The 25,748-nt window shown below is 38.2% G+C and overlaps 1 protein-coding gene across 4 annotated transcripts in view; it reads right to left on the bottom strand.

The window, feature by feature from the left end:
- Positions 1–25,748, bottom strand: part of Slc4a4 (solute carrier family 4 (sodium bicarbonate cotransporter), member 4) — a 312,953-nt gene that overhangs the window by 206,558 nt on the left and 80,647 nt on the right. For 2 of the 4 annotated variants that reach the window (XM_013020185.1, XM_013020188.1), the window contains exon 3: positions 11,313–11,448. In XM_013020185.1, the coding sequence (XP_012875639.1) occupies positions 11,313–11,448 (136 nt within the window). Of the gene's footprint in view, positions 1–11,312; positions 11,770–11,917; positions 11,931–25,748 lie in introns of those variants that run through there. The other 2 variants (XM_013020187.1, XM_013020186.1) reach the window with 2 other exon arrangements.

The raw sequence follows: 25,748 nt of genomic DNA, 5'->3' as shown, positions 1-25,748 counted from the left end.
CTACTTCCACTTTTCTGGTGAATTGAAGATAAAAGTCTCACAGATTTTCCTGCCCAAGGCTGGCTTTGAACTGCAATCCTCAGATCTCAGCCTCCTGAGTAGCTAGGATTATAGGCATGAGCCACCAATGCCCACCAACACAATGCATTTTTTGTTGATGTTGTTGTTGTTCAAGGCTGAGGCTCTACCACTGCAGCACACCTCTACTTAGTTGTAGTATTAGGCTTTGTCTTCCTGGGCTGGGTTTTTATTCTTTTTTTTTTTGTCAGTCGTGGGGCCTAAACTCTGGGCCTGGGCATTGTCTCTTAGCTCCTCAGCTCAAGGCTAGCGCTCTACTACTTGAACCACAGCATGACTTCCAGCCTTTTCTGTTTATGTGGTGCTGAGGAATCAAACTCAGGGCCTCATGCATGCAAAGCAAGCACTCTACCACTGAGCCACCTTCCCAGACCCCTGCCTTTTGTTTTGTAGAGAAGTAAGAATAACTACATCACTCCCTCCTCTGAAGAGGAAAAAGGCAAGCCAAAAGAAGTCACAGCATCTTTGCTTTGCTATCCATCAATATGTAATCATGAAATCCCTAAGAACAACCAGTAAACAAAACTTGTTAATGAGGTAGGAAAAAATAATGTGCTTTTCAAAATTCTCTTTGTGGGTAGAGCCTAGTGTAAAACCTCCAGCACTGTGAGCATCATTTTTTTATTGTCAACGTGATGTACAGAGGGGTTACCGTTACATAGGTCATAGGTATGTTTCTTGTCAAACTTTTTACCCCTCCTTCGTTTTTCTCCGACTTTCTCTCCCTCCATCCCCTCCAAGCTGTACAGATCATTTCTAACATATTATCTTGTGAATATCATTGTTGCATTGGCTCCCTCTTGTCCTTTGTCTCACCATTCTGTTGTTCCCCTTCCCTTCCCTAATTCAGATAAACATTATATGCAATATCCAGGGTACCAAAATCAAATACAGTGATAACAGGAGATAAACCACAGGGCAAAGAACACACAAAAGAAACCAGAAATCACATAGTATATTAACGATAACAACAACAAAGAAAAACCTCTTGTGTCCATGTCTTAAGAGTTCATTTTGCGGGCTGGGAAAGTGGCTCAGTGGTAGAGTGCTTGCCTTGCATGTATGAGGCCCTGGGTTTGATTCCTCAGCACCACATAAGCAGAAAAAGCCAGAAGTGGCGCTGTGGCTCAAGTGGTAGAGAGCTAACCTTGAACTGAAGAGCTGAGGGACAGTGCTCAGGCCCAGAGTTCAGGCCCACAACCGACAAAAAAAAAAAAAAAAAAAGTTCATTTTACTTAGCATCATCTTAAATGGTCATATATATATATATATATTAAGAGACAGAGAGAGTGCACTATTGAGCTATTCTGTTCATCTGCTAACATTATCCTAGATGTAAACTAATTATGACAAATAAGGGAAACCATGGGACTTATGTTTCTTTGAGTCTGGCTTACTTCACTTAATATGAATTTGCAAGGCAGACTTATATATGGAGGAAATATGTAATGAACCAAGATTTATCTCAAATACTACAGAACCATGATGTATACATAGCAGTAATAAGTATGGAAAAATCCCACTGTGAGGCTCAAGTAGGCTCATCGTGTTTTGTCATGTCTTATGTTTAGTTATGTCTTTCTCAGCTGGTTATAGTCCTATCTCATTGGGATTCTACTAGAAGTGTTACCCTTCAAGTCTGGCTCCACATGTGTTTAAAAAGATACAAGCTCAGTGAACAACCAATCTCCTCTGACACTAATGGAGCTCCTGTTAACCTCAGCATAGCCATAGTTTCTGCTTTGTATGATTTCTAAACACTGTAACAACATAGCAATAGACAGAACTCTTTTAAGTCTAATGAGAATAAGCCATCTTTAGGAGCTTTTATATCTTATATATTATATTACACATAGATCCTTCTAGGATGTTAAAGGAAATAGGAAACTACTGCCTTTGACACACCTGCAGGAGAACATTTCTTTCTTTCACATTAAACCTTCTGAGAGATATTGGGAAAGATAATGAGAGGGTTAAAAATTGGTTTTCTACATTTTTCACCCAAAGGTTTAATGATTGAAAAATGTTTTCCTAGAAAAAAGCTAAACACTCACCTAACTCACTAAAGATGAGAACAAAGGGCAGAGATCAGAGGAAGCTCTACATAAGGTATTATTTATAGAATGCTTACCAACCCCTGAGGAGAGGGAAAAACACATTAGTAGAAACAGAAGTGGAAATAGATCAAAAGATCAGCCACAATGTCAAAGAAAAACTGAGAATTATACTCGGTCTAAAGCTCAGGATTCAGAAGTGTTGTTGCCATATCTAAACCCTCCCTCAACCCTCTGGTCACGAAAAACCTCATAGCCCTACAACTTCACCTGGGTCACCTTAATCCAACTATCTCAACTGTAAGACAATCCTTTCTCCTTCAGTTCACAGAAGTAAAAAATGAAGTTATTTTTATATTTACTTCAAAAGTTAAAATGTCAGTGTCAAAGAGGGTCTAATACCACAAATGGGACCTAGTTTATTTTAATAAAAGTTGTTGAGATACACTGCAAAAAATGAATCAGACAACTAATCTGTGTGTATGTGGTTGAACTGTTTGTAAACTCAGCTAGAATTAGAGCCAGTGAAACAGAAGGAACTGATAGAAAAATGAAAAATGTACATCAACACACCTTTAGAATTCTAAAGGTATAAACAAAATAATAAAAGATAATTAAGATAAATAGGACTAATGGAGACTAAGCATGTCATAGCGTATACCACATTGCTTTATTTTAGAATTTCTCCTCCTTGCTTACAGAACCTATAACCATGTTTGTTAGTATTTATGATAGGAATCATTTCATATCTTGTAATTTATTCTTCAAGAGAAGACTTCAGAATAAAACCTGATCATATATTAAATCAATTCAGTGATTCCTCTTTTTTATTGCTAGAAATATTCTTATCAGCTAAGAGATAAACTGTTTGGCCACAAAAGTTAAGCCCAACACGAATAAGGGCCAACTAAAAATTCATTAAAGTATAATACTTTAGATAGTCTTTAATTCCCTATTATTATTCCTAAATGAGTCCCCTCTTCATCAATTGCCATCAACTTATAGTGGTAATTTATTTCTTAAAAGGCAACTTTTGACTTTTTAAGTTAAAATTAAACATAAATAAAAATGAATAAAAAATAAAACCAGGGGCCTGGCTAAGTGGTAGAGTGTCTACTTAGTAAACATGAAGCTCTAAGTTCAAATCCCAGGACCAAAAAAAAAGGAAAAGACAATTGAGTATTACACAAATATGAGTATGTGACAGTGGGTCATTCTTGCCCTCATCCTTGCTATGATCTGAATGTGTATGACCTTAAAACTCCTGTTAAAATCTTAATGTTGAAGGCAATGATAGTATGAAGTCAGGCCTTTTGAAAGTGAGCTGACCTTGAAGGTAAAACCTGCCTGATTGGAATCAATGCCCTTACAGAAGAGGCAATAGATAATAAAGTAGGAGGTACCACCTACGAACAAGGCGACCCCCCATCAGACACCAAACACAGTTGCTTTGATCATGGAATTTCCAACTTCTAAACTGTGAGAAAAACAAACTTTTCAAGTCTATAAACTACATAGTCCATGATGTCCTGTTCTGGTGGCCTGAACAGGCTAATATAACCCTCAACTATTCAGAAAATATAAATTCAGTTAAATTTTCATTAGAAAGAAAAGAAGTAAAATCACAAAATTCCTTTGTAGCCTTTTTATTTTCCTATCTCCATATTGCAAACAACCTGACTAAACTTAAAATATGAATTTTTTAAAGTTTTAAAAGTATATTTAGAACCAAGCAATGGTGGTTCATGCCCGTAATGCTAGCAAGTCAGGCGGCTGAGATGTGAGGATCTCGGTATGAAGCCAGCCCAGGCAGGAAAGTCTATGGGACTCTTATCCCCAGTTAAACACCAAAAAGCCCAAAGCGGAGCTGTAGCTCAAGTGATAGAGCATTAGCCTTGAGCACAAAAAGCTCAGAGACAGAGACTAGGCCCTGAATTTAAGCCCAGGACCAGCACCAAAACAAAAGTATATTTAGAGCCAGTACATTTAGAGCCAGGCACCAAGTGGCTCACACCTGTAATTCTAGCTACTTAGGAAGTTGAGAACTGAGGACCATGGTTTGAAGCTAGCTCAGGCAGGAAAGTCTACAAGGCTCTTACTTCCAATTAATTTCCAAAAAAGGCTTGAAGTGAAGCTGTGGCTCAACTGGTAAAGTACTAGCCTTGAACAAAAAGCTCAGGGAGTTCAAACCCCAGTACAGTCACCAAAAGAAAAATACATTTAGATATTTTAAATCTCAGCTAGGTTGGATTTCAGAATTGTATTACTCAACTCTTAGATTACACCCACCCTTTAGGTCAAGACTTAACCATGACAGAATAGAAATGAAATCTAAAAGCTGATGGTTACTTAGAATCTATATTCTTAAGGGGGAAGTATTATCTCACAGCTCAGCTTCGCATCTATTTCACTTGGCTGTGATGATGTCATACCATAGCACAGCTAATAGCACAATGGGAACTCTGAGTAATGCCCAATAAAGGCCTTTAAAAGAAATAACTCCGGTTTTTCAGGGAATGATTATACTTTCAACATATGCATTTCAGCATAAAATAACAGCTTTCACGTTTAAATAGACTGTTTGCCTATTGTTTCATTCAAGAAACTGCATTTTCTGGTTATCCTTCTCACATAGCAAGGACAAACTTAAAAACAAACTGAATACAACTCAACTCAAATCAGAAGCCATTAAAGAGGAGGCTAAGGCAAAGGTACCAAAGGTCAACCTATCAGAGTGTCAATGAATCTGCAAAGGTGCTTTACAGCCATGTAATTACATTAAAAACAAACAGACACATTTATTGGAGAGCATACTAAAAGCTACTATTTACCCTTCCTAATAACTATGAATAGCCATATATTTGTAGCAAGTTTCTGACTTCTTCTTTTGTTTTGTAAAAATTAATTTCGCAAGTTTTTTTTTAATGCCTACAATTACAAAACTGTTATACCCTTGGAAGAGCAGATTGCTAGGTGAAGTTTATTTCTTCCAAGGTCTCAGAAGAATAATGATAAAGTTCTTTGCAGTTTTAACACTTGAGTGACTTCCAACAAACCAGTATTTCACTCATTTGTTGAAGAAACAGAATGCCCAGTGGGAATCACTGAATTTTGCAACTTTCTAATCATATGATTAAATATAATTAAGAAAACACAAGCCCTCTAACTTAAAAACCTGCCAGTTTTACTGTGGAAAATAGTCATGACCTTTGCACTAGAATTCATTCCAACTAAGTGAAACTACTAAAATGATAAACGAATTTCTTGATAATTAAAAAGTGTCTCCCATACATAAAAAGAAGTCAATGCTGGTCCTTACCTGGGATAAATGAAGTCTTTAAGGAGAATTCTTGAATTTATAGATCAACTGTGAAATGTAATGCATATAATTACCTAGCTATAACTACCTATAATTACATAGAAGGTTAGATTTCTTGAGTCTTTTCCTTACAGAAAGACTCAACTTGGGCTGAAATGGAATTTCCCAAAGTAATCAGCAGAGAGAAGACAGAGAGATCAGTGAGGATTGGGAAGAGAGCCATCTCTCTCTCTCTCTCTCTCTCAAAATCCACAGGGTAAGCATTCCTGTTTCATCATGACCTCAAGTCAGTTCTCCAAAGGTGAGCCGGGGCAGGGCAGGTAGATGTTGAGCTGTGCCGTGCTATTGGACAGGAATCTTCCCTGCTCTTTCCCCTTTGTTTGCGGAAACTTGTGACGGCTTTCCTTTTTACTCAAGATTGACAATACAGTTTGAAATTACACGGAGTAAATGATCTTTAACATGCATCTATTTATCAGTGGTTAAGTCCAGCACTGGTCATCCCAGAACGCACTAAACAACTTAATTCAAATGAGTAAATAATTGGGCAAAGAAAAAGAGTCATTCCCTTCCTCACATCACTGGGCCATCAGCATAACTGAACAGACCATAAGCTCCTATTTTACTTATTTTGTTAATAAGCCCATTACTTATTGCCACATCATTAATGAGGAATATAGGCATCCTTATTGATTATAAATGATATCATGCTAATTACTGTCTGAAAATAAACGTCATTTTTGAATGACTAAACGTTCAGAGATAACTTTTGGGAAGAATGATTGACATCTGCTAAGTAGCACACATCTATAATCTCAGCTACTCAAGAGGTAAAAGAACAGGAATTCAAGGCCATGCCAGGTAAAAATCAGTTTCAGATCCTATCTTGGAGAAAAGAAAAAAAAAGCAATCTGGGAGCTCACAATTCTAATATAATCCCAGCTACTTGGGAAGCAAAAATCAGGAAGATCACAGTTTGAGGACAACCAGATAAAATATTAGTAAGAATTCAATTCGTTTAATAAGCCATGCATGGTGATACACACCTGCCATGAAAAAGCACTGTAGAAGACATTGATAGGATGATTGTGGTATGAAGCTGGGGTGAGTGGGGGTGGGGACACGGAATATAAGGCCTATATGAGAATTAACTTAAAGTAAAAATGGATAGAGGCTGTGGTTTAGATGCTAGAACACCTGTATTCTCCCAACTTCACAGAAAAAAGTAACATTTTTGACATCCCATTAATCAGATACATATCTCAAATCTGATAAATCTACACTTTGCACACTCTTCAGCGCACACACACACACACACACACACACACTATTGTGAACGATCTATTAGAAATTCAGCATTGTAACATAGGAAAGATAGGTGAAGAATCTGAAAAGGAGGGTTAGAGTTGAGTGTTATTTTAAATTCCATGTAAGTAAAAACTTTTCTGGCAAACTGTTACTTTCCAAGATGAAAAGAGGCATCTTCACTATTATTGAAAAAGTTATTGTGAAAACAAAAACAAAAAAAAATCAACCTGCAATTCCTAAAGTAAGATTGAAGCCACAACAATGCTGAAACATTGCAACAAGTAATACTATTGTTCAAACAAAAATCATTAGGCAATTGAAAAGTATAGAAACTAAGAAGGCAAAGAAGTATGGGTCCTGTGCTCTGTGGAGTGTAGACTCTCACTAAGAGCTATCTCCTCTTTCTCCCTCCCGGCTCTCTGGAATAAAATACTCTTCCATCTGGGATGTAAAAGAGTACCTACTTAGCCTGTATGGGGTTTATTCCCTCACCCATACACATTACACACTACATGTACACACACACACACACACACACACACACACACACACACACACACACACACACACATGTCTGTCAAGCAGAGTTTTCACAGGAAAGCAAATAGCTCTTGAATTTAAAAGTTAGTCAGAAGGAGACGTGTGTCACACATCTTCATATATAAAACTATTCCCTTCTAAACACCTCACTTTTACTAGTCTGGTATGTATCACAGCTAGATATCACAAAGGGAACATTATTGTAGAAACATTCTAAAAGCAGAGTGTATCCCTAGAAGTAGATTGCTGATAATATGATCGCTTCAAGAAGCATGACCATCTGCAAGTCTCTCCACAGAACTTTAGAGAGAGGAGCAAAGTAAGGATTCTGTTTCCACATTCATTCCTCTTCTCAATTCCTATTTCGTGAGCATCACTGGTACCTGATAATTCTAAGCACTATGAGCACAGTAGTGAACAAAACAACCTATAATTTCTGTACTCACAGAGCTTCCATTTTATCAGGAGGAGACAAGAGTGAGATATCAAGATATATGATACACTAAATGGTGCTAAGTGCTAAAGGAAAATAATGAAGTATGAAGGACAGGAAGTGTTGGAGGAAAGTTTCAATGATAGACAAGGGCAATCAATGAGAAGGTAATCTTTGAATGAAGGCCTGAGTGAAGAGGTGAGCCATGCACACAACCGAGGTGCTGTGAGAGAAGAGAATTTCAGACAGAGGGGATGGAAAGTGGAGAGTCCGTACCAGAGTAGCATGACCGGCCAGCAGGCCTTGGGCAGGCTGAACAGGAGAAAGAAGTCAAAGTGATCAGGGTGAATAGTTCACGAGGAAAGTAAAGATAGGTGCAGAGAGACTAACTGGAAGTATTTACAGAAATCTGGGTGAAAGATGAAGGTAGCCTAAACCAGGGTGGCAGAAGTATTGAATGTGAGATACCTGAATATCCAAGTATCTTTGAAGGTGAAACAGAATTTCCAATTGGTCAGATAAGAGACAGGAGAGCAAGATAGGATCAAGGCCCAATATTCTGAATGAAGCAACTAGAAGAATGGCATTATTTGGTGAAGTAAATCTGGACATGTTCAATGGAAGACTCTTAATCAGCCCTCTAGTTATCTGATTTCAATGAGGAAAAGAAGTCTACGCTACAGATGTAAATGCAGACATTGTCACTTTTATTAATGAATTCATTTGAAACTAAATGCTGATCCTTTTCTGAGCTTTATCAATGATGTAGGTACTGGCGTTCCATAGCTATCAATCCAAAAGAGATGAATTATAACATAACTCTAACTTTGTTCAAGATTTCTAAGACACCATTGGACTCTGAACCATTATTACTAAGGCAATCAGTTCCCAACTAATCATGTATTTAGCAAACATTTATTCAACACCTCTTCTGTACAGTGGTGCAAGACATTGGGAGTGCCATAGTGAACGGACACACGTAATGGTCCCTGACTTCACATGAAGTTGTGCAATGAGAGAAATCAAAATATTACAACTACAACTAATTAGTACCTGATTTGACAAATCTTAAATAAGAGAAGCTATAAAGTGAATACTTCTTCTCCCTGGACCATTCCCCTCAATACACAGTTTCCTGCCAACACTCTTCCTCACCAGCAGTAATCTCTGGGGGATCATTCAGGTCACCAAAATGGCATATGTTTCCCCCCCAAAAAAAATCTAAGAATTCAAGGGTATCCTACTTTATGAATCATAAATGAAAATACTATGACCGTGCGTTCAACATTGTATTCTCAGTGACAATGAACCATGATCTCTTCACCCTTTCAGGAACAGGAATCCTGTAAATTATAGTCTACGTCTGACTTATACCAAAAACAGAAAAACACCCCACATTCTAGTGTGTGGTAACTACTCACAGAGAACTTCAAGATGAAAATAAGAATCAAAGTAACCTTAGAAGCACAGCTGACTGTACCAGAATACCCACAGGGGATGAAATTTTAGAGTAATAAAATCTGCATGATGTTGGAGAGGATGTCACCTGGTAAGATGCTCATTTGATAGAATGGACTACTCAAGCTTAGGAAGGCTATAGTGTGTGCTCGACTTAAACAAGAAGACAGCAGCAAACTCTAGACTAAAATAGCTCAACATTTTACCAATCTGTAGTTTCCATCAGGAAAGAAGGAAAAGAAAGATTGCAACAGAGATATTACTAAAAGGTTTTCTTTGAATTTCTTTTAAAAGATATTTTAAAGACTTGTAAAAAGCGTACTTTACCAAGGATTTTTTACTATACAAGCTACTGTTTTGAGAAAGGTCCCAAAGTATAAAAGGAATTTCAAGAGACAGAATTAGAGATGGGGTAGAAATGGGTTACCAAAAGCTTTTTAAGTAAAAGAAGAAAATATTAATTATTGAACAGACAAGTTTAAGCACGTATACCCACTGTCTGTAGTGGAAAGAAAATTCCGCAACAAATGGAAAAGAAAATACTTTTAAATTGGGTCTCTTCCTTATTACTACTGTAAGGGCCAATAAAATGTAATACCTTTTTCTTTTCTGACTATAGGTGAAGTTATGGAAGATAAGAAGTTCTCTATGCATTTTACTAAACTTTAATTTATGAAGCTTCTGTATTAAAAATATCAAATCGCTACAGATACTCAGTAGTACTTAAAATTGTGAAAATAAAAATAAAGGGTATAAGTTTCAGGATCTAACCGACCACACATCATCAAATAGATAAAGTTAAAATAGAGAATATCATATGTGAATCTTTTAATAGACTCATCTAGAAAGACTCCTGAGTCACTGCCTTCCTCATAGTTTGTTTGCTTTTACTGATCAAAAATAACAACTTCTTTCTGACTTGAGAAAGACCTACCTAGAACAGAAATGCAGTTTCAATCCATTTTTCTATCTATTGTTGTGGGACTATCACCTATATTTTGGCTTTATTTTTCCTTAGCTCAAGAGCTCAAAAGCTTAGATATGACTAGTAGTCCTTAAATTGTAGAAGATACGGTGAACGAATGCAATTCAAACTTTTCAACTTTTACAGAGATCTGTATGGTTCTCTTAACCCACTGCTATACACCGAAGACCTTCATGTGTGTGCTTGATGTGTGTACATTTATTCAAGAGGCACTGGCTGAATCTAATAAACACTATTTTGGAGAAGGTAAACTACACTGCTATCTCTATATGCTAATGACAATGAGAGACAAAAACTGTGCTATTATGTGACGGTTACTCTTTGTAGAATTGTGATATCCACAGAAAAAGACTGAGTCTAGGACATGTAACAATCTACATGTAAAGAAAAGCTCTGCCCCATACAATTCACAAAACCTAAGATACTTGAGGAGTGCTTAGGTTACAAAGCATTTCCAAACATATATGTACAGATATAATATGCATGGCATAGTTATACAAGTATTATTTTATATAACATATATAAATATTACATATAATAGGAATTATTATCTACTATTTATTTGTAATGAAAACAAAGTTCTAAGAACATCCTGCAACTGATACAGAACTAAATATAAAAATAAATTGAGGACTCTAAACTCCAAATTTTGATGAATGCTCTCATTGCTTTCAAAGAGATTCTCAGAAGATGACAGGCTTTTACTTGAAATTATACCAACTTTGACTTACAACCGTTATTGTCTTCATAACAACTCTCCAATCAGGGAGTAGGAAATAAAGCCATTCCAGATCTCACTAGATACCTTGGCGTTTGGAAATACGTGGAGATAAATGCATTGGCTATCATCTTTGGATGCTTCAGTTTATTACAAAATATCATATAAACTGAGATTTACTTCCATTCCTTATAGAAGTCAAACTCATGTCAGTACATAAACCATGCTCCACACAGAAAGTAAGAGGAGCTTTGCATCCATGTCAATGTAGAATGAAAGAACCAATAGTCACAGATGCCTTAGCCCAGCCAACATCATATCCATCAGCCATTCCAGCACTAAGGCCTGTCACAGTTGAGCCCATCTCCCCTGCACGCATTTCCCCAGGTCAGCACTACACACTACTCTTCATGCCTCACCTCGCTGTCTCCTTCCACTCCATCTCCTGCCCATCCACGGCCAGCAACTCATCCAACTCGGTGAAAAGCTGAGGAGGTGCTGGGCTGTCATCCTCCTCTCCCAAGATGAATCGGATGCGTTCTGCCGCAGGAGAGACTGCAGAAGTGAAAATACTGTGGTTAAACATTGGCTGGACCACCCTAAGGAAAGTGTAGCTTCGGGCTCTTCCTCTCTCCCCAAGGTTATTGGGCTTCCCTTCCAAATTGTCAGTGGACATCTTTGTCGCTGAGGCTCCCTTCTGCCCAACCTAAAGCCAAAAAGAAATCAAAGCCTGTCTCTATTCCTTTAGTCCAAACTGAATCTAGATTCTCCACCACTCTCGGGAACAGCACGCCAAACTGTGTAGCCTGTGACAAAGAAGCTTGAGTCCTCAGATGAGCTGAGGTCCAGCCACGGATTCTCCTCCCCACTAATGACCTGTCCAAAATTCTGTGACAGAAATCAGCTTGAACCAATCACTTTTTATGGAGCAGTGGGAGGAGCAACAAAGCACCCCAATCCTGAGTTTCCCTTGGGTCCCCACCTTCTACCCACCCCTCCCTCCTTCTGTCCAATGTCTACACACTGGCCATCTCAGCCTCCTTACTGCCTACGACTGACTAACTACAAGGTTGGTGAAGGAATATTTAACAAGATGGGCCTTCTTCTTTACATAATGAAAGGACCCAAAAACATTTAGTCACACTTCAGTGCACTTGAAAAACAAGCCCAAGTAAAATATTGCAGACCTGATGGGGGGAAGAAGAAGAAGATTTTCCAACACACTTAAGCACATAATTGAATGCCCTACTAGTTCCTTTTGACCCCATCTGCTGAAAATCATGTAATGAAAAATTAACTAGAATTCCTCCCAAGTTGTAGGTAATGTTCTTTTGCTTTAAAAGAGAGAGAAATAGGAGAAAATGGGACAGAATAAGAGAAAGATAAGCATTTGGAAATTGATGGTTATATTACAAAACAAAGGACCACAGATACTTTTCTAAGCTCTAGCTAAAACAAAGAGTGACATATACAGGTGAATGGAGTTCACATGTATATTCTATAAAAAAGAATATATACACAAATCTGTAGAAATACATGTATACACAGAGCATAATAAAATATTCAAATCTCAATCATCTGAAAAACTACAGTAATACCTGACAGGATAATAATCCATAGATCAAAATTTATTTGCTACAAATAAGCCCATGAAAAATATTCTAACTAGTTACTAAAATGGCATCAATGAATAAAGAAAAATAGTGACCAATAATCAGGAATCATCTCTAAAGAAAACATCTCTTTAAAGGAAATCTGAAAGTAAAAGCATATGCTGTAAGCCAGTAATTTTTCCCTGAAAATGTGTTCATTCAGGAAAATAAGTTAATTCAAAAATGTTTCAATGGCAATGTTTATTACAGCATCACCTACCATTGAGAAAAATGAAAAAAATCCTAAATAACTGCAAAAGAGACTGATTAATGTATGGTACAAATATACAATATGATACTACATATACAGTGCCTAGTATTAATGAAGCTCTGGTTGTGATTCTCTTTCATAATAATAAGTAACTAGCAAAAAGATGGAGCTAAAGGTGTGGCTCAAGTGGTAGAGCACAAGCTGTGAGCAAAAAGACCAAGTGATAACACAAGGCCCTGAGTTCAAGCCCTAGCCCCAGCATACACACATCAAAAAACTGATCCTATATTAGGGAAAGAAAAATTACGTGTGTGTGTGTGTGTGTGTGTGTGTGTGTGTGTGTGTGTGTGTGTGTGTGTGTGTGTGTGTGTGAATCTCCATAAAATAACCCTTGGAATTAATGCAGCTCAACCCAGCTCCAACACATGTATATTTCAGTTTCCACACTGTAATTAACAGTATTTCCTTAACCCATTCCACGTTTCACTTAACATTGTATATCAACTCTATATAAAATACAACTTTTTCTTCTAGCTCTTCTGTCTGCAATTCACACTACATTAACTAACCAATGTACAACCTGATCACTGACCAGTGATGGTACTTGTATCTTTCTGATGGTCATTGGCCACTGGCTGCTCTTTATTCAGTTCACTCACTGACAGCTAAGTGTGTAGTTGTGTTGCCTTCTGGTCTCCCAAAGGGAAGTCCACACTGCATGGATAATCTAGACACAATTGGCCAGCAAAGATAAAAAGTACAGCACAGAAATGAAAATAGATATCAGAAGTAAAATTTGGATCCAATATAAATGGAGACAGGAGATGACCTGGTTGGGTGGAATGTTGATAATCCTGCCACTTTCCATATACAAAGGTCTTAGTGGAGGCAGACAACATATATAAGAAGGGCCTGGAGTATAGTTCAAGTAGCAGATGGATGCTTAGCAAGCATCACTCTGGGTTCTGGGTTCAATCCCCAGTACTCTAATTATACAAGGGGTGGTACTAGCCTGGGCAAAGTTAGCAAGACCCTATCTCAAAAAAAAAAAGTTTGAAGACATGATTGATGTAGTAGAGTACTTGCCCAGCATATATGAGGCCCTGCATTCAAATCCCAATAAAGGAAAGTATGTGTATCCATACATATATACATATATATGGATACACATAGATATACATATACACATACAAACATGGAAAGTAGTTGTGATGAAAAGGATTGTATCTTAAAGGAACTCTAATAGACCATTTCTTGACACAGAAGACACAATGCATAAAATACTATAAGCTCTTCCAAACTTGAAAAACATGACAGTTAGTCTAGGAATTGAGAGGAAAAAGAAATATTTGCCACATTTCATAAATTATACAAGAAGAAAGAGGCAAGCATTATTCAAACTACTCCCAAAAAAATTCACAAAGAACGAAACTAATTTCAATATTTCCTTTTTATTTTATTTTATTGCAAGGATCAGTAATTTCAATATTTCTAATGTTTTAAATTACTGTGTATGAAATAAAAACTAGCTTTGCTCCTTTTCCTTCCTTTCCCTATACCTTTAAAACTAACATCAAATGATTAGATCTTGGGGAGACGGGGAAGACAGTATTAGGGTTTGAACTCAGGCCTTGTGCTTACTAGGCAGGTGCTCTACAACTTAAGCCATGCCCCCAACCCTTTTTGCTTTAGGTTATTTTTGTTTTGTTCATTTATTAATTTATTTATGCCCGTCCTGGAGCTTGAGCTCAGGGCCCGGGCACTGTCCCTGAGCTGCTTTTGCTGAAGGCTAGCACTCTTACCACTTGAGCCACAGCTCCCCTTCCAGCTTTTTCTGTTTGTATGGTACTGAGGAACTGAACCCATGACTTCATACATGCAAGGCAAGCACTCTACCACTAAGCCACATTCTTACTCCGCTTTAGTTATTTTTTAAATAGGTGCTCATGTTTATGCCTGGGCTGGCTTGAACCACCATTTTCCTATCTATACTTCCTGTGGCTGCACAGCTGAGACCACACCAAGATTTTATTGGCTAAAATGTGATCTCTGAAACTTTCTTTGATCTCTCAAACTTTCTTTGAAGATCTATCTCACACGTACCTTTCTCATCTCTGCCTCCTGAGTAGCAAAGATTCCAGGAGTAAGCCACTATGCTGGCTATGATTTGAAAATATTTAAAAATCAAGGAGCAAAAGTAACCTTTCCCCATGGATTATTATAGGGTTGCCTTGTCTTAATTTTAGTTTGCATGGTAATTCCTATGATCATGCACTACTACTGTGAAAAACAAGGACACCTTCTATCTACAAGCAAACAGGTATATTTAAATTAAACAAGAAAAAATGAATTAATTAAACAAGAATAAATGTTACAAAGTTTCTTTTTAGAACTTACACTTTCTTTGATTTACTTTTCTGTAAATACTATGATGTTGTAAGTCACTCATACATTAATTCAGTAAATATTTTCTGAGTACTGTCTATGGTCTGCATAGGCTCTGCTTTCAGTTCTAAAGATAACATTTTTAAAATGACAAAAAGATCTCATTACTACCATGCAAGTAGAAAAATAAATAAAATTGGTGCAATTAATTAATTTGTGAAGTGAATCAATAGATTAGTATATAAACCAAGAAAAGCTATTTGCTAATTATAAGTGTTTACAGAACATTAAAAAGGTAATTAAGTATATAATAATATAGGGTACAATGAATAGGTTTAATTTTCATAATTAGAAAAAAGTTTCAGAACTTCTGCATGAAAACATTTGCAAGGCCTTGCCTTTCAAAAATCAGTAAATTGGAAGTATAATTATTTAGGGGATCACATAGGGCATGAAAAGGAAGGGATAGTAGGCAGCATTTGTAATCTTGGTAGTATTACACAGATTGTATAAAACAGAACATCTACAGGGCTAACAGTTTAAGTTGTTGAACATCAGTGGCTCATACCTATAACCCTAATTACTCAGGAGGCTGAGATCTGAGGATCAGGGTTCCAAGCCAGACTGGACAGGAAAATCCAGGAGACCCTTAACCTCCAATTAACCACCAAAAACAGCTGAAAGTAGATTTGTGCCTCAGGTAGTAGAGCACTAGCCTTGAGTAGTGCTGTGTGGATTAGAGCTGAGTGAGGATGTACATCTACAGTGCAGGCAGGGGATGCTGTTATTTAAGCTGGGAAATATTCCTTGTCCTTCAATAGAACTGTGAACAACCAACCCTACCTCGCATCTTTAGAAAAGGTGAATGTCATACAATAAGGCATTGATTGCACTGAGGTAACACTGTAGACTGTAGAGTTAGACTGCTTGCCTCTCAACTCTGTTACCTGCTCCCTGTGAAACCAGAGACAAGCTAATTCACCTCCGTGTGCTTCAAATTCCTGTCTGCCAAAGGAGATGCTAATGATTAGTACAGGACCTACAATGTAAAGGTTAAACCTTCTTTTAAAATAAATTTGCTATTACTTGCTATCAAATCTCTCTTAGTTTCTTAGAAAGAAAATTCTCCCAGATAGTGGCCTTGAAGGCCACTACACATTGACAATATATAAGGCAGAAAAGAAAAATGCCAACAATTGTGCATGTTTTGCTTCAGTAAATATAAGTGGTACGGGTGATGAGAATATGACATGCATTTGTATTCTTAGATATAAGACAATAGAAAACAAGACAGAAATAACAAGATGATCTCGTTAGCCTAACTTTAATAGCTAGGTGGGGTATGTCAGAAAAGTGGGATATTGACAAATTAATCCAATCATGTTTGTCAGCAAGGCAAGTCGATCAAAGTGAAACCAGATGCCACTGATCTGCCACCATTTTCCTCTCCATTCTACACTGCACTTAGAATGTGTTTGGACTTTTCAAGTAGCTGTACGACTCCCTGACAAGTCCTATGGCAACACCAATATCCAGGGTCCACATGCAGGTAGAGTGGTCTGAAGGACTGGAGACAAGTGCCCTCAAACCCTACTGTGATAAGAAGGAATTCCCATCACCAACACCTACAGAAGACTTCACTTACACATCACCAAGTTTGTTCCTGCTTAGTCGGAACTTAGCCCCATACTTCAGCTGGGCAGCCGCTATCCACCAGCCACAAGTGGCATAGAGAAGAGGCATGGGAGAGAAAATCCTCTCCACCAACTTCAACTGCAAGACAATCCACCCTCAGTCTTTCAACTCATGCTGGCCCCTGTGTATCCAACCTTGTCTCCCCACACAATCCAAGCCTGCCTTGTGACTTGTTTACTGACCTTTTCTTCATTCTTCCTTTCTAAAATATTAAAAAATATTCTTTTCTCTCATCAATAATCCTGGCTTGATTTCCTAATCAAGAATTATAACTTTCTTGATTTCTTAATCAAGAATTATAACTTTTCTAATATCCCATACTAATCATTCACAGAACTTGTGCATGAATCCTTTGCTTAGGCACAAATGTACAGGCTGGTTCACATTACCTGACTTTGCATAGGTGACGTCTCTCCTGAGCTAGACCACCAAAGCCCTGGAAGGCAAGGTTTTATGCTCCCTCCTCAGGGACCAACACAGAATTATACGTGCTTTAGACACTGAGATGGTAAACTAGATATGGCTGAATAAACCTTGGATATTTTTTAAGTAAATAAAAATGAAGCAATTTGCAAAATGAATCTCATATTAAAAACGCTGAAAAAATGATGATACCTAAGTTTCGAAATTTGTTCTTGATCTATTCCTCCCCTTAGATGATCTTTGTTAGGCTGCATATGACCAAAACACAGTGGTCAGTCAATATTGGCTAAGCCTCAAATGCAAGACTGAACACTTCGAGTAAGCAGATTTCCCCGGCTGGTAGGAATCTCCCTGTATTTAGTCTGCCCTCTGTTGGGATATTTACTGGCCCCCTGCTTAGGTTTCTTACATTCCTCACTGCCCTTTGCCCTTGCACATCTTTACTATGGAACTATCAGTTGAGCCCTGAGCTAGGTAGCTCTTGGTGCATACATTGGAAAAATGACAACGAATGGATGAAAAATGAGTAATATATAATACTACTTTAGCTCCTCAGGAGACATTATTCTCTGCTTCATTTTGGCTCTTTTTGAGAACACCCTAGAAAATGGTCTGGAATAATAAACTGGAAACTCTGAGCCTTGCCAGTAACCTTCTTAGTATATCTACTGAGGACCAGTTCCAGGGCTGCCTCCCACACCAAGATCTGGGAAAGGCTAAGTATCTTGTATGAAAGGCCACAGTAACACTACTGCATTGTTGGTGGGAGTGTAAAGTTGTTCAACCACTTTGGAAAGCAGTATGGAGATTTCCTCAAAAGACTCCACATAGAGCTCCCCTATGACCCAGCAACCCCACTTTTGGGCATTTACCCAAATGATCACAAACAAGACCACACTAAAGCTACCAGCACAACTATGTTTATCGCAGCATTATTTACCATAGCTAAGATATGGAACCAACCCAGATGCCCCTCAGTAGATGAATGGATCAAGAAAATGTGGTATATATACACAATGGAATTCTATGTCTCCATCAGAAAGAAGGACATTGCCCCATTTGTTAGGAAATGGAAAGGCTTGGAAAAATTATATTAAGTGAAGTAAGCCAGGCCCAAAGAAATATAGGTCCCATGGTTTCCCTTATTTGCAATAACTAGCATATGTCTGAGTCAAGCAGAAAAGGTCAGATAAGGTGATGTTAGGGAAATGTTCTATTGTTCCTAGCCATTGTTCTCCATAGCTGGGACAATATGTGCAGGCCACCAAACCCAGTCATTGGTTAAGATAGTCTCACAAACTCTTTTTTTTTTAACCACATTAGCCTTGAACTGTAATTTTCCCCAATCTCTATGTTCCAAGTAGCTGGAAATACAGGCTTGAGCCACTTGCATCCATCCCTCTCATATATATTTTTTAATTTAATTTTACTGTCAAGATGATATACAGAGGGATTACAGTTACATAAGTAAGGTAATGAGTAGATTTCTTGTTGAATATTGTTACCCCCTCCCTCATTTTTCTCCCACTTTCCCTCCCTTCCAGCTCCCCCCCACACATCAAGTTGTAAAGTTCATTTCCAACATAGTGTCTAGTGAGTATCGCTGTTGCATTGGTTCAGCCTTTGTCCTTTGTCTCACCATTTTGTTGTTCCCCTTCCCTTCCCCAAATCAGAAAAATGTATATGAAAGATATGGGGTACCAAAATAAAATATGGTAACAATAGGGGATAAGCCAAAGTGGGGGGGAGGAAAAGGAAATAACTTCACACAGTGCATTAAAAACAACAAAGAAAAATCTCTTGTTTCCATATCTTGGAGTCCTCCTTAGATTGCTTGCTATGATGCCTATAATGTAAATTCTGTGAAGCAGTCATTATCCAATTGTCTAGGGAATGCTGTTCAGTACAGTGTATCATAAGCCTTCAGAAAGTTTCAATCTGTAACCAGATATAGAAGACATGAGTGGGGGGGGGCTGTCTTCATTCATTTTTTTAATGTCTACTACACACTGTGGTGGTGTTGAAAGATCACACAATGTTTTTACAATACAATTGTTGGCATGAACTTATGAGTAGGAAGACGGTCAAGGTAACTGGGGAAATACTAGGAATAAAAATGTAATATGGATAACTAACAATTCCAAGTGGCTACACCATTCCAAGCAGCCCAGCATGTTTAGTACTTGGCATTTGTTCATTTCCTATGAAATAGCTACTATTTCAGAAGAGATTGGGAAAGGGGGTTTTAGAGGATAACAAACTTGCCATTCATTTAACTAGCAAGTGATATGACCTGAATCCCTCTTGTAATCTTTCCAGGCCCATTTCTTAGCCACCAAGCTCTCATTTCATAAATTAATAAATAAACTAATGAGAAGAGAAGCAAGGTCAAATCAGCATATGGACAGTACAGACAATAAATGGTTTGGATTTCAGCAGAAGCAGAAATCACACTAGCATATCACATAGTCCTAAGGAAAACTAATGAAACATTTGGTTCATTATCCACCAAAAAGCAATTTGTGCATGTGCCCTCTTATTATTTTCACTCTGGGAAGCATACCACTACTGTGACACCCCTCTGGTGGTTTAAAAAAATTAATGGAAGTAATGGTCATAAGGAGCAATTCATATTAAACATGACAAACTGCATGTACATTCTCTTTGGTGATTAAATGAGAACTCAGAGAATTTGCATTTTCTCCCTAGCAATGTATACAATCTAATGAGGTCTTAGCTATCAATGTATAAAGAAAATATAAAAAGAAAAAACTGGTCAGGGCTGGGAAGGTGCATCAGTGGTAGAGTGCTTGCCTTGCATGCATGAGGCCCTGGGTTCGAGTCCTCAGTACCACATAAGCAGAAAAAGCCAGAAGTGGCACTGTGGCTCAAGTGGTAGAGTGCTAGCCTTGAGCTGAAGAGCTAAGGGACAGTGCCCAGGCCCAGAGTTCAGGCCCATGATTGACAAAAAAAAAAAAAAGAAATAACTGGTCAATGCACAATCAACTGTCTTAACATACACAATTGCTTTATTTGTTTCTGTCTTTCATTCTGAGATAAAAGTTTATGGGTAAGTATCATGGTTGTTAAAACTTCTACAGCTTGGCAAATTATCCAGTCAGAATATTTAATATATAAAATGTTTACATAAAATCCATAAACTTCATTTTCACATTCATAAGAAATAACTGAACCAAGCAGCAGCAGCTCATCCCTGTAATCCCAGCTGCTCAGGAGGCAGAGAACAAAGAATTACCGTTCAAGGCCATTCCAGGGTTTTTAAAAAAAAGCATTTGCAAGATCCTATCTCAAGCAATAGCTAGCTGCAGTAGTACATGCCTGTAATCTCAGCTACATAGAAGGCTAAGTGAGGGAAGATCATGGTTCTAGGCCAACCCAGACAATAAATTGATGAGACACATTTCAAAAGAAAAAGCTGGTAGCATATACCTCTGCTCCCAGATACAGAAGGAAGTCTAAAAAAGGAGGATTGTGGTCCAGGCAAGCCAAACAAAAAGCATGACACTAGCTCATTAAATTGACTTTTACATTCTGTATCATATCAGTATGTGATAGAAAGATAGACATGAATTTTTCAGCTGAGATTGACAGATTGATACCTTGTTTAGACAGGACGAGTGTTTACTATATAAATGAGTAAAGATATTTTTACATTAAAAATAATAATTACAACAATAAGGACTGAAGATATGGCTTAAGCGATAGAATACCTGGCTAACAAGCACAGAGCCCTGAGCTTAGATAGACCCCAGTACTAACAAAATAAATAAATAAACTAAATTACAAAACTCCAAAAGCCTACAGATGTTTAACACACACATTGCTTAGTGACCATCTAGTGATTTCTGCCCACTCAGCATCCCTTACCTCTTTTTCTGACAAGAGTATCTATTCTCCTTTGGAGAACTGGAATCTTTACACTGTGGGTTCATCCATTAGCAGAACCAACTCCCTGCAACCCATGTCTGGGCAGTGAGACTATCACAACAAAACGGTTCGTTTTTGAGTGGGCACTTTATCTAATTGAAGCCAGATGGAGTAAATAAAGTGTCAGCTTTTTTTTTCTGGAACTGTTGGGAAATAAATTTCCACTTTATGCTGAGAGACTGGATGGTAATAAAAGCTGTGAAGTGCAGATGGTCATCTTGAAACCTTAAAGAAATAGCTGTTTGAAAATAACACAAACAAGGAAAAAACTCAGAACCACAGGAAAGTTCCTGATGGCACTGCTCACAACACCTAGATCCAGCCGTGCCTGACATCAGTTGATTTTTGATCATTTTTTTATAACTCTCTTAATGAAATGTGATCTGAATTTTCTGTCACGCAGAACTAAGAAAGTACTGATATACATACTTAAGATTCCACCTTATCAAGTTTGAACATAGCTAATTTCATAAGCTAGGTATATTATCAGATTTATGCACAAATAATTTGTGAGGCTATTGGCAGTACTAGCGTTTGAACTCAAGGCCTTGAACTTGTTCAGCTTGCTTGGATGATGATTTACAAATGAAATCACACCTCCAGCCTGTCTTTCTGCTGGTTATTTTTGAAAATGGAACCTCACAGACTTTTCTGTCCAGGCTGGCTTCAAACCATGATCCTCTAGATCTTAGCCTTCTGGGTAGCCAAAGTTAGAAGTGTAAGCTACCAATCCCTAACTGAATCGTTTTTATTTTTTTCCAATGCCCTAACCTACTATTACCTCAGCAAATATAGAAAATTATCATCAATTTACATAAACAGCCTCTAGACAGGTAAATTTGATAGTTAATTTTTTGTTTCAAATTAGCCAAGAAATTAAAACAAATAGTATTCATTAAAATGGATAGTTTTAAACATACATAGATATCCCTGTATTAGTAACTCCCACACAAGAAAAACTGTCAGCGATCCCAATTACATTTAATATCTATGACATTATTATTCATCGAGAAAACTGGTAGCATTGGAACACTACCAAAACTATCTTACTTAAGAGCCATGGTCTAGTAAGTCAAGTAATTTGGCCCATAAAATTCCAGGGAACATCATATTAGGAAAAAAAAGGAGCCAGGCGCCCATGGCTCACACCTGTAATCCTAGGTACTCAGAAGGCTGAGATCTGAGGATCACGGTTCAAAGCCAGCCAAGGGCAGAAAGTCAATGAGACGCTTATCTCCAATAAACTACATAGGGTTCAAGACCCAGGATCAGAAAAAAAAAAAGAAGGTCTACAGCCTTTGGGAGTCTATTGATTAGTTTATTAATTATTCTAATTGTAACAGTTCAATCAATTATAATTATTTCAGTTATGTTATTAGTTCAATATTTTAAGAATTTGCATCAGAGAAACAGAGAAACATTATTATTCATCGAGAGAACTGGTAGTATTGGAACACTACCAAACTATCTTACTTAAGAGCCATGGTCTAGTAAGTCAAGTAAATTTGGCCCATAAAATTCCAGGAAACATCTTATTTAAAAAATCAAAATAAAAGGAGCCAGGCACCCATGGCTCACACCTGTAATCCTAGCTACTCAGAAGGCTCTTAGCATCCATGGTTCTTAGCAGATGCAGTGGTGACTTCAAGCAAAGTAACTAAACTAATGATACAGCTCAACTTTTTAACGTGTTTTTTGTTTTCTGGACTTTTACCTCCTATGAGATCAATTTTCCTTACTTTAATCTAGACGTGTACAGTAATCACCTTTGTTGTGCGTTCAGGGGCAGAGCGGGAGGGAAATGACTCACAGAAACTTAAGCACCCCACTTGACTATCTCTCGCCTATACAAGACCCCAGTAGACCCACTGTCCTTGTCAAGTCTCTCTGTCTGCAAAGCCACGGGGAGAGGAGGGGCTGCATGGCATCTCCCATTCCCTGCCAAGGACATCAGCTCCCGAAGTCCCTGGTGCTGACCTCCACAAGAACTAAGAGAGACCCTGAAGGCAGGACCCAAAGGGAAAGTGACGGGTCAGCCCCTGCAGGAGCCTACACACAGACCACCTGCTGGGGAATTCCCAAAGGCAAAGGGTGAACTGTTGGAAATGAACTATACAACGTGGGGGGAGGGGAGTCAGGAGGGAAAAACCTAGGAGAAAATGAGGGAAAGGGTGACATGTTCAGAAAGACAGGTACTCAATACTTGAATTAGGTAACTGTAATCCTTTAATACATCACCTTTATAATAAAAATAAAATAATTTTTTAATAAAGGATGGAACAAAATGGTGAGACAAGGGACACAGGGTGAAGCAATGCAACCTCCATACTCACAAGACACTACATTGGAAACGAACTTTACAACTCTGGGGAGAGGGAGGAGGGAAAGTGGGAGAAAATGAGGGAGGGGTAACAATAGTCGACAAGAAATGTAATCATTACCCCTTGTATATCATCTTTACAATAAAACATTAAAAAAAAAAAGATGGAAGAAAGGAATGACCTCCACTAACCCACCTTAGCTGGGAGGGCTTATCTGCCTTGCTAGAATTGCCATACCAGCTAAGCTTTACTTCAGATTATTTTTCACTTCTTCTAGTCTATACTCAAATCAAATCGCTTTCCCTACCAACACCCAGCTATACCAAGTGGTTCCATGAACTCCTTTTGTCATTTGTTATAACTGAGTATCTGGCAATTGCAACCAAAGACTTACTGATTTATATAGTATATCTAGGAAACAAAATACCAGAAGGATATTTCCTAAATGTTAATTATTACTCCCACAAGGTGGGATTATTGGGGATTCTTACTTGGTTTTGCTCATACATAAGTTAATTTTTTTCTAACATTAACAGTCGTGTCTTATGTATTAGGAAAACAAAGCATTAAGATTTTTTTAACTGTTAAAATTGATACATCATATAAATGCCAGACACTCCTCTAACGTACTGAAAACTGCAGAAACTAAATTATCTTTCTCAAAAAATGTTCCACACAAACACAATTCTAGAGTCCTTGACTGCTATCTAGGGACTGGTATTGCCAGTTCTGTGTAACAGGACCAGCCCTGGTTCTGAGAGTCAGAACAACCACTAAAGCCTACACACACACACACACACACACACACACAGGAACTAAGAGGCTCCCTGGAAGGGCCTGGAGAGACAGGACCACTAAAGCCTACACACACACACACACACACACACACACACACACACACAGAACCAGGAGAGACAGAGACAGGACCACTAAAGCCTACACACACACACACACACACACACACAGAACCAGGAACTAAGAGGCTCCCTGGAAGGGCCTGGACCACTAAAGCCTACACACACACACACACACACACACACACACAGGAACTAAGAGGCTCCCTGGAAGGGCCTGGAGAGACAGGAAGCTCTCAAGAAGCCCAGAGGAACCTCTCTAGAATTAAAGTGGAGGGCTGGGAATGTGGCTTAGTGGTAGAGTGCTTGCATAGCATGCATGAAGCCCTGGATTTGATTCCTTAGTACCAATAAACAGAAAAGCTGAAAAGATGCGGCCATTCAGCAACCTTTTTGAAACAAATCTCCAATCTCCTTATGCACATCCCAGCCACCATTCCCATTTTCCTTTCATTCCTTATCCCCTACTTGAGTTCTCTTCGCTCTGCCAGAGTTGTCCCTGATAAGGTTTAGATGATAAATCACTCTGCCTCACAGTAAACACATCAGCACTTTTTCCAGGTTCAACTCAGACCAATTATCAGCACAATTTATACCCTGAGGTTTCTAAAGTCAGATTCAATTCTCATCAACATTAGGAAATATTCAAGATTCCCAAAAATAAACTCGACAGATTTGCTCAAGAGCAACTATTTTCTATACCAGGGAGCTAAATTTATAGCTCCAATATTAGTATCCCAACTACAGTGCTAATGCTGCCATTAGCTGTCTTTTTGCATGCAGATAGGGAAGACAGCTTTCTGCCTGGGTGATCTCTTTGAGAATGCAGAGAATACAAAGGCTCCACACCTTCAAGAAGTTTTTTTTTTTTTTTAATTGTGAAAATACCGTACAGAGGGGGTTACAATTACATGGACAAGGTAATGAGTACATTTCTTATCAAGCATTGTTGCCTCCTCCTTGTTTCCCCTTCTCATTCCTTCCCATCCCCCCCACCCCCCCTTCCCTTCTCACCCCCCACCAGCCTGGCCAAAATTGTAAAGTTCATATTTTGACATAACATTGTACATCTCATTGTTGCAATGGGTCCACCTGTATCCCTATCTAAACAATTTGTTTTTTCCCCTTCCCCTCCACAAATTATACCAACATCAAATACAATGAAAACAAGTTTTAAGACTCTGTCTTCCTTTCCATGTTGGTGAAAAATTCTATTCATCTTTCTTGGGCTCAAAAAATTACCTCTTTTGAAAAGGGGGAAAGAATGGAAAAATTAAGGAAACATTACAAGTGACTGTTAGAGAAAAGAGAGAGAGAAAGAGAAGGAAGGAAGGAAGGGAGGGAGGGAGGGAGGGAGGGAGGGAGG

Source organism: Dipodomys ordii, unplaced genomic scaffold (assembly GCF_000151885.1).
Source record: "Dipodomys ordii isolate 6190 unplaced genomic scaffold, Dord_2.0 Scaffold49, whole genome shotgun sequence".
Taxonomy (NCBI): Eukaryota; Metazoa; Chordata; class Mammalia; order Rodentia; family Heteromyidae; genus Dipodomys; species Dipodomys ordii.
The sequence above is the reverse complement of the archived record's forward strand: the minus strand, read 5'-3'. Positions and strand labels throughout refer to the sequence as shown.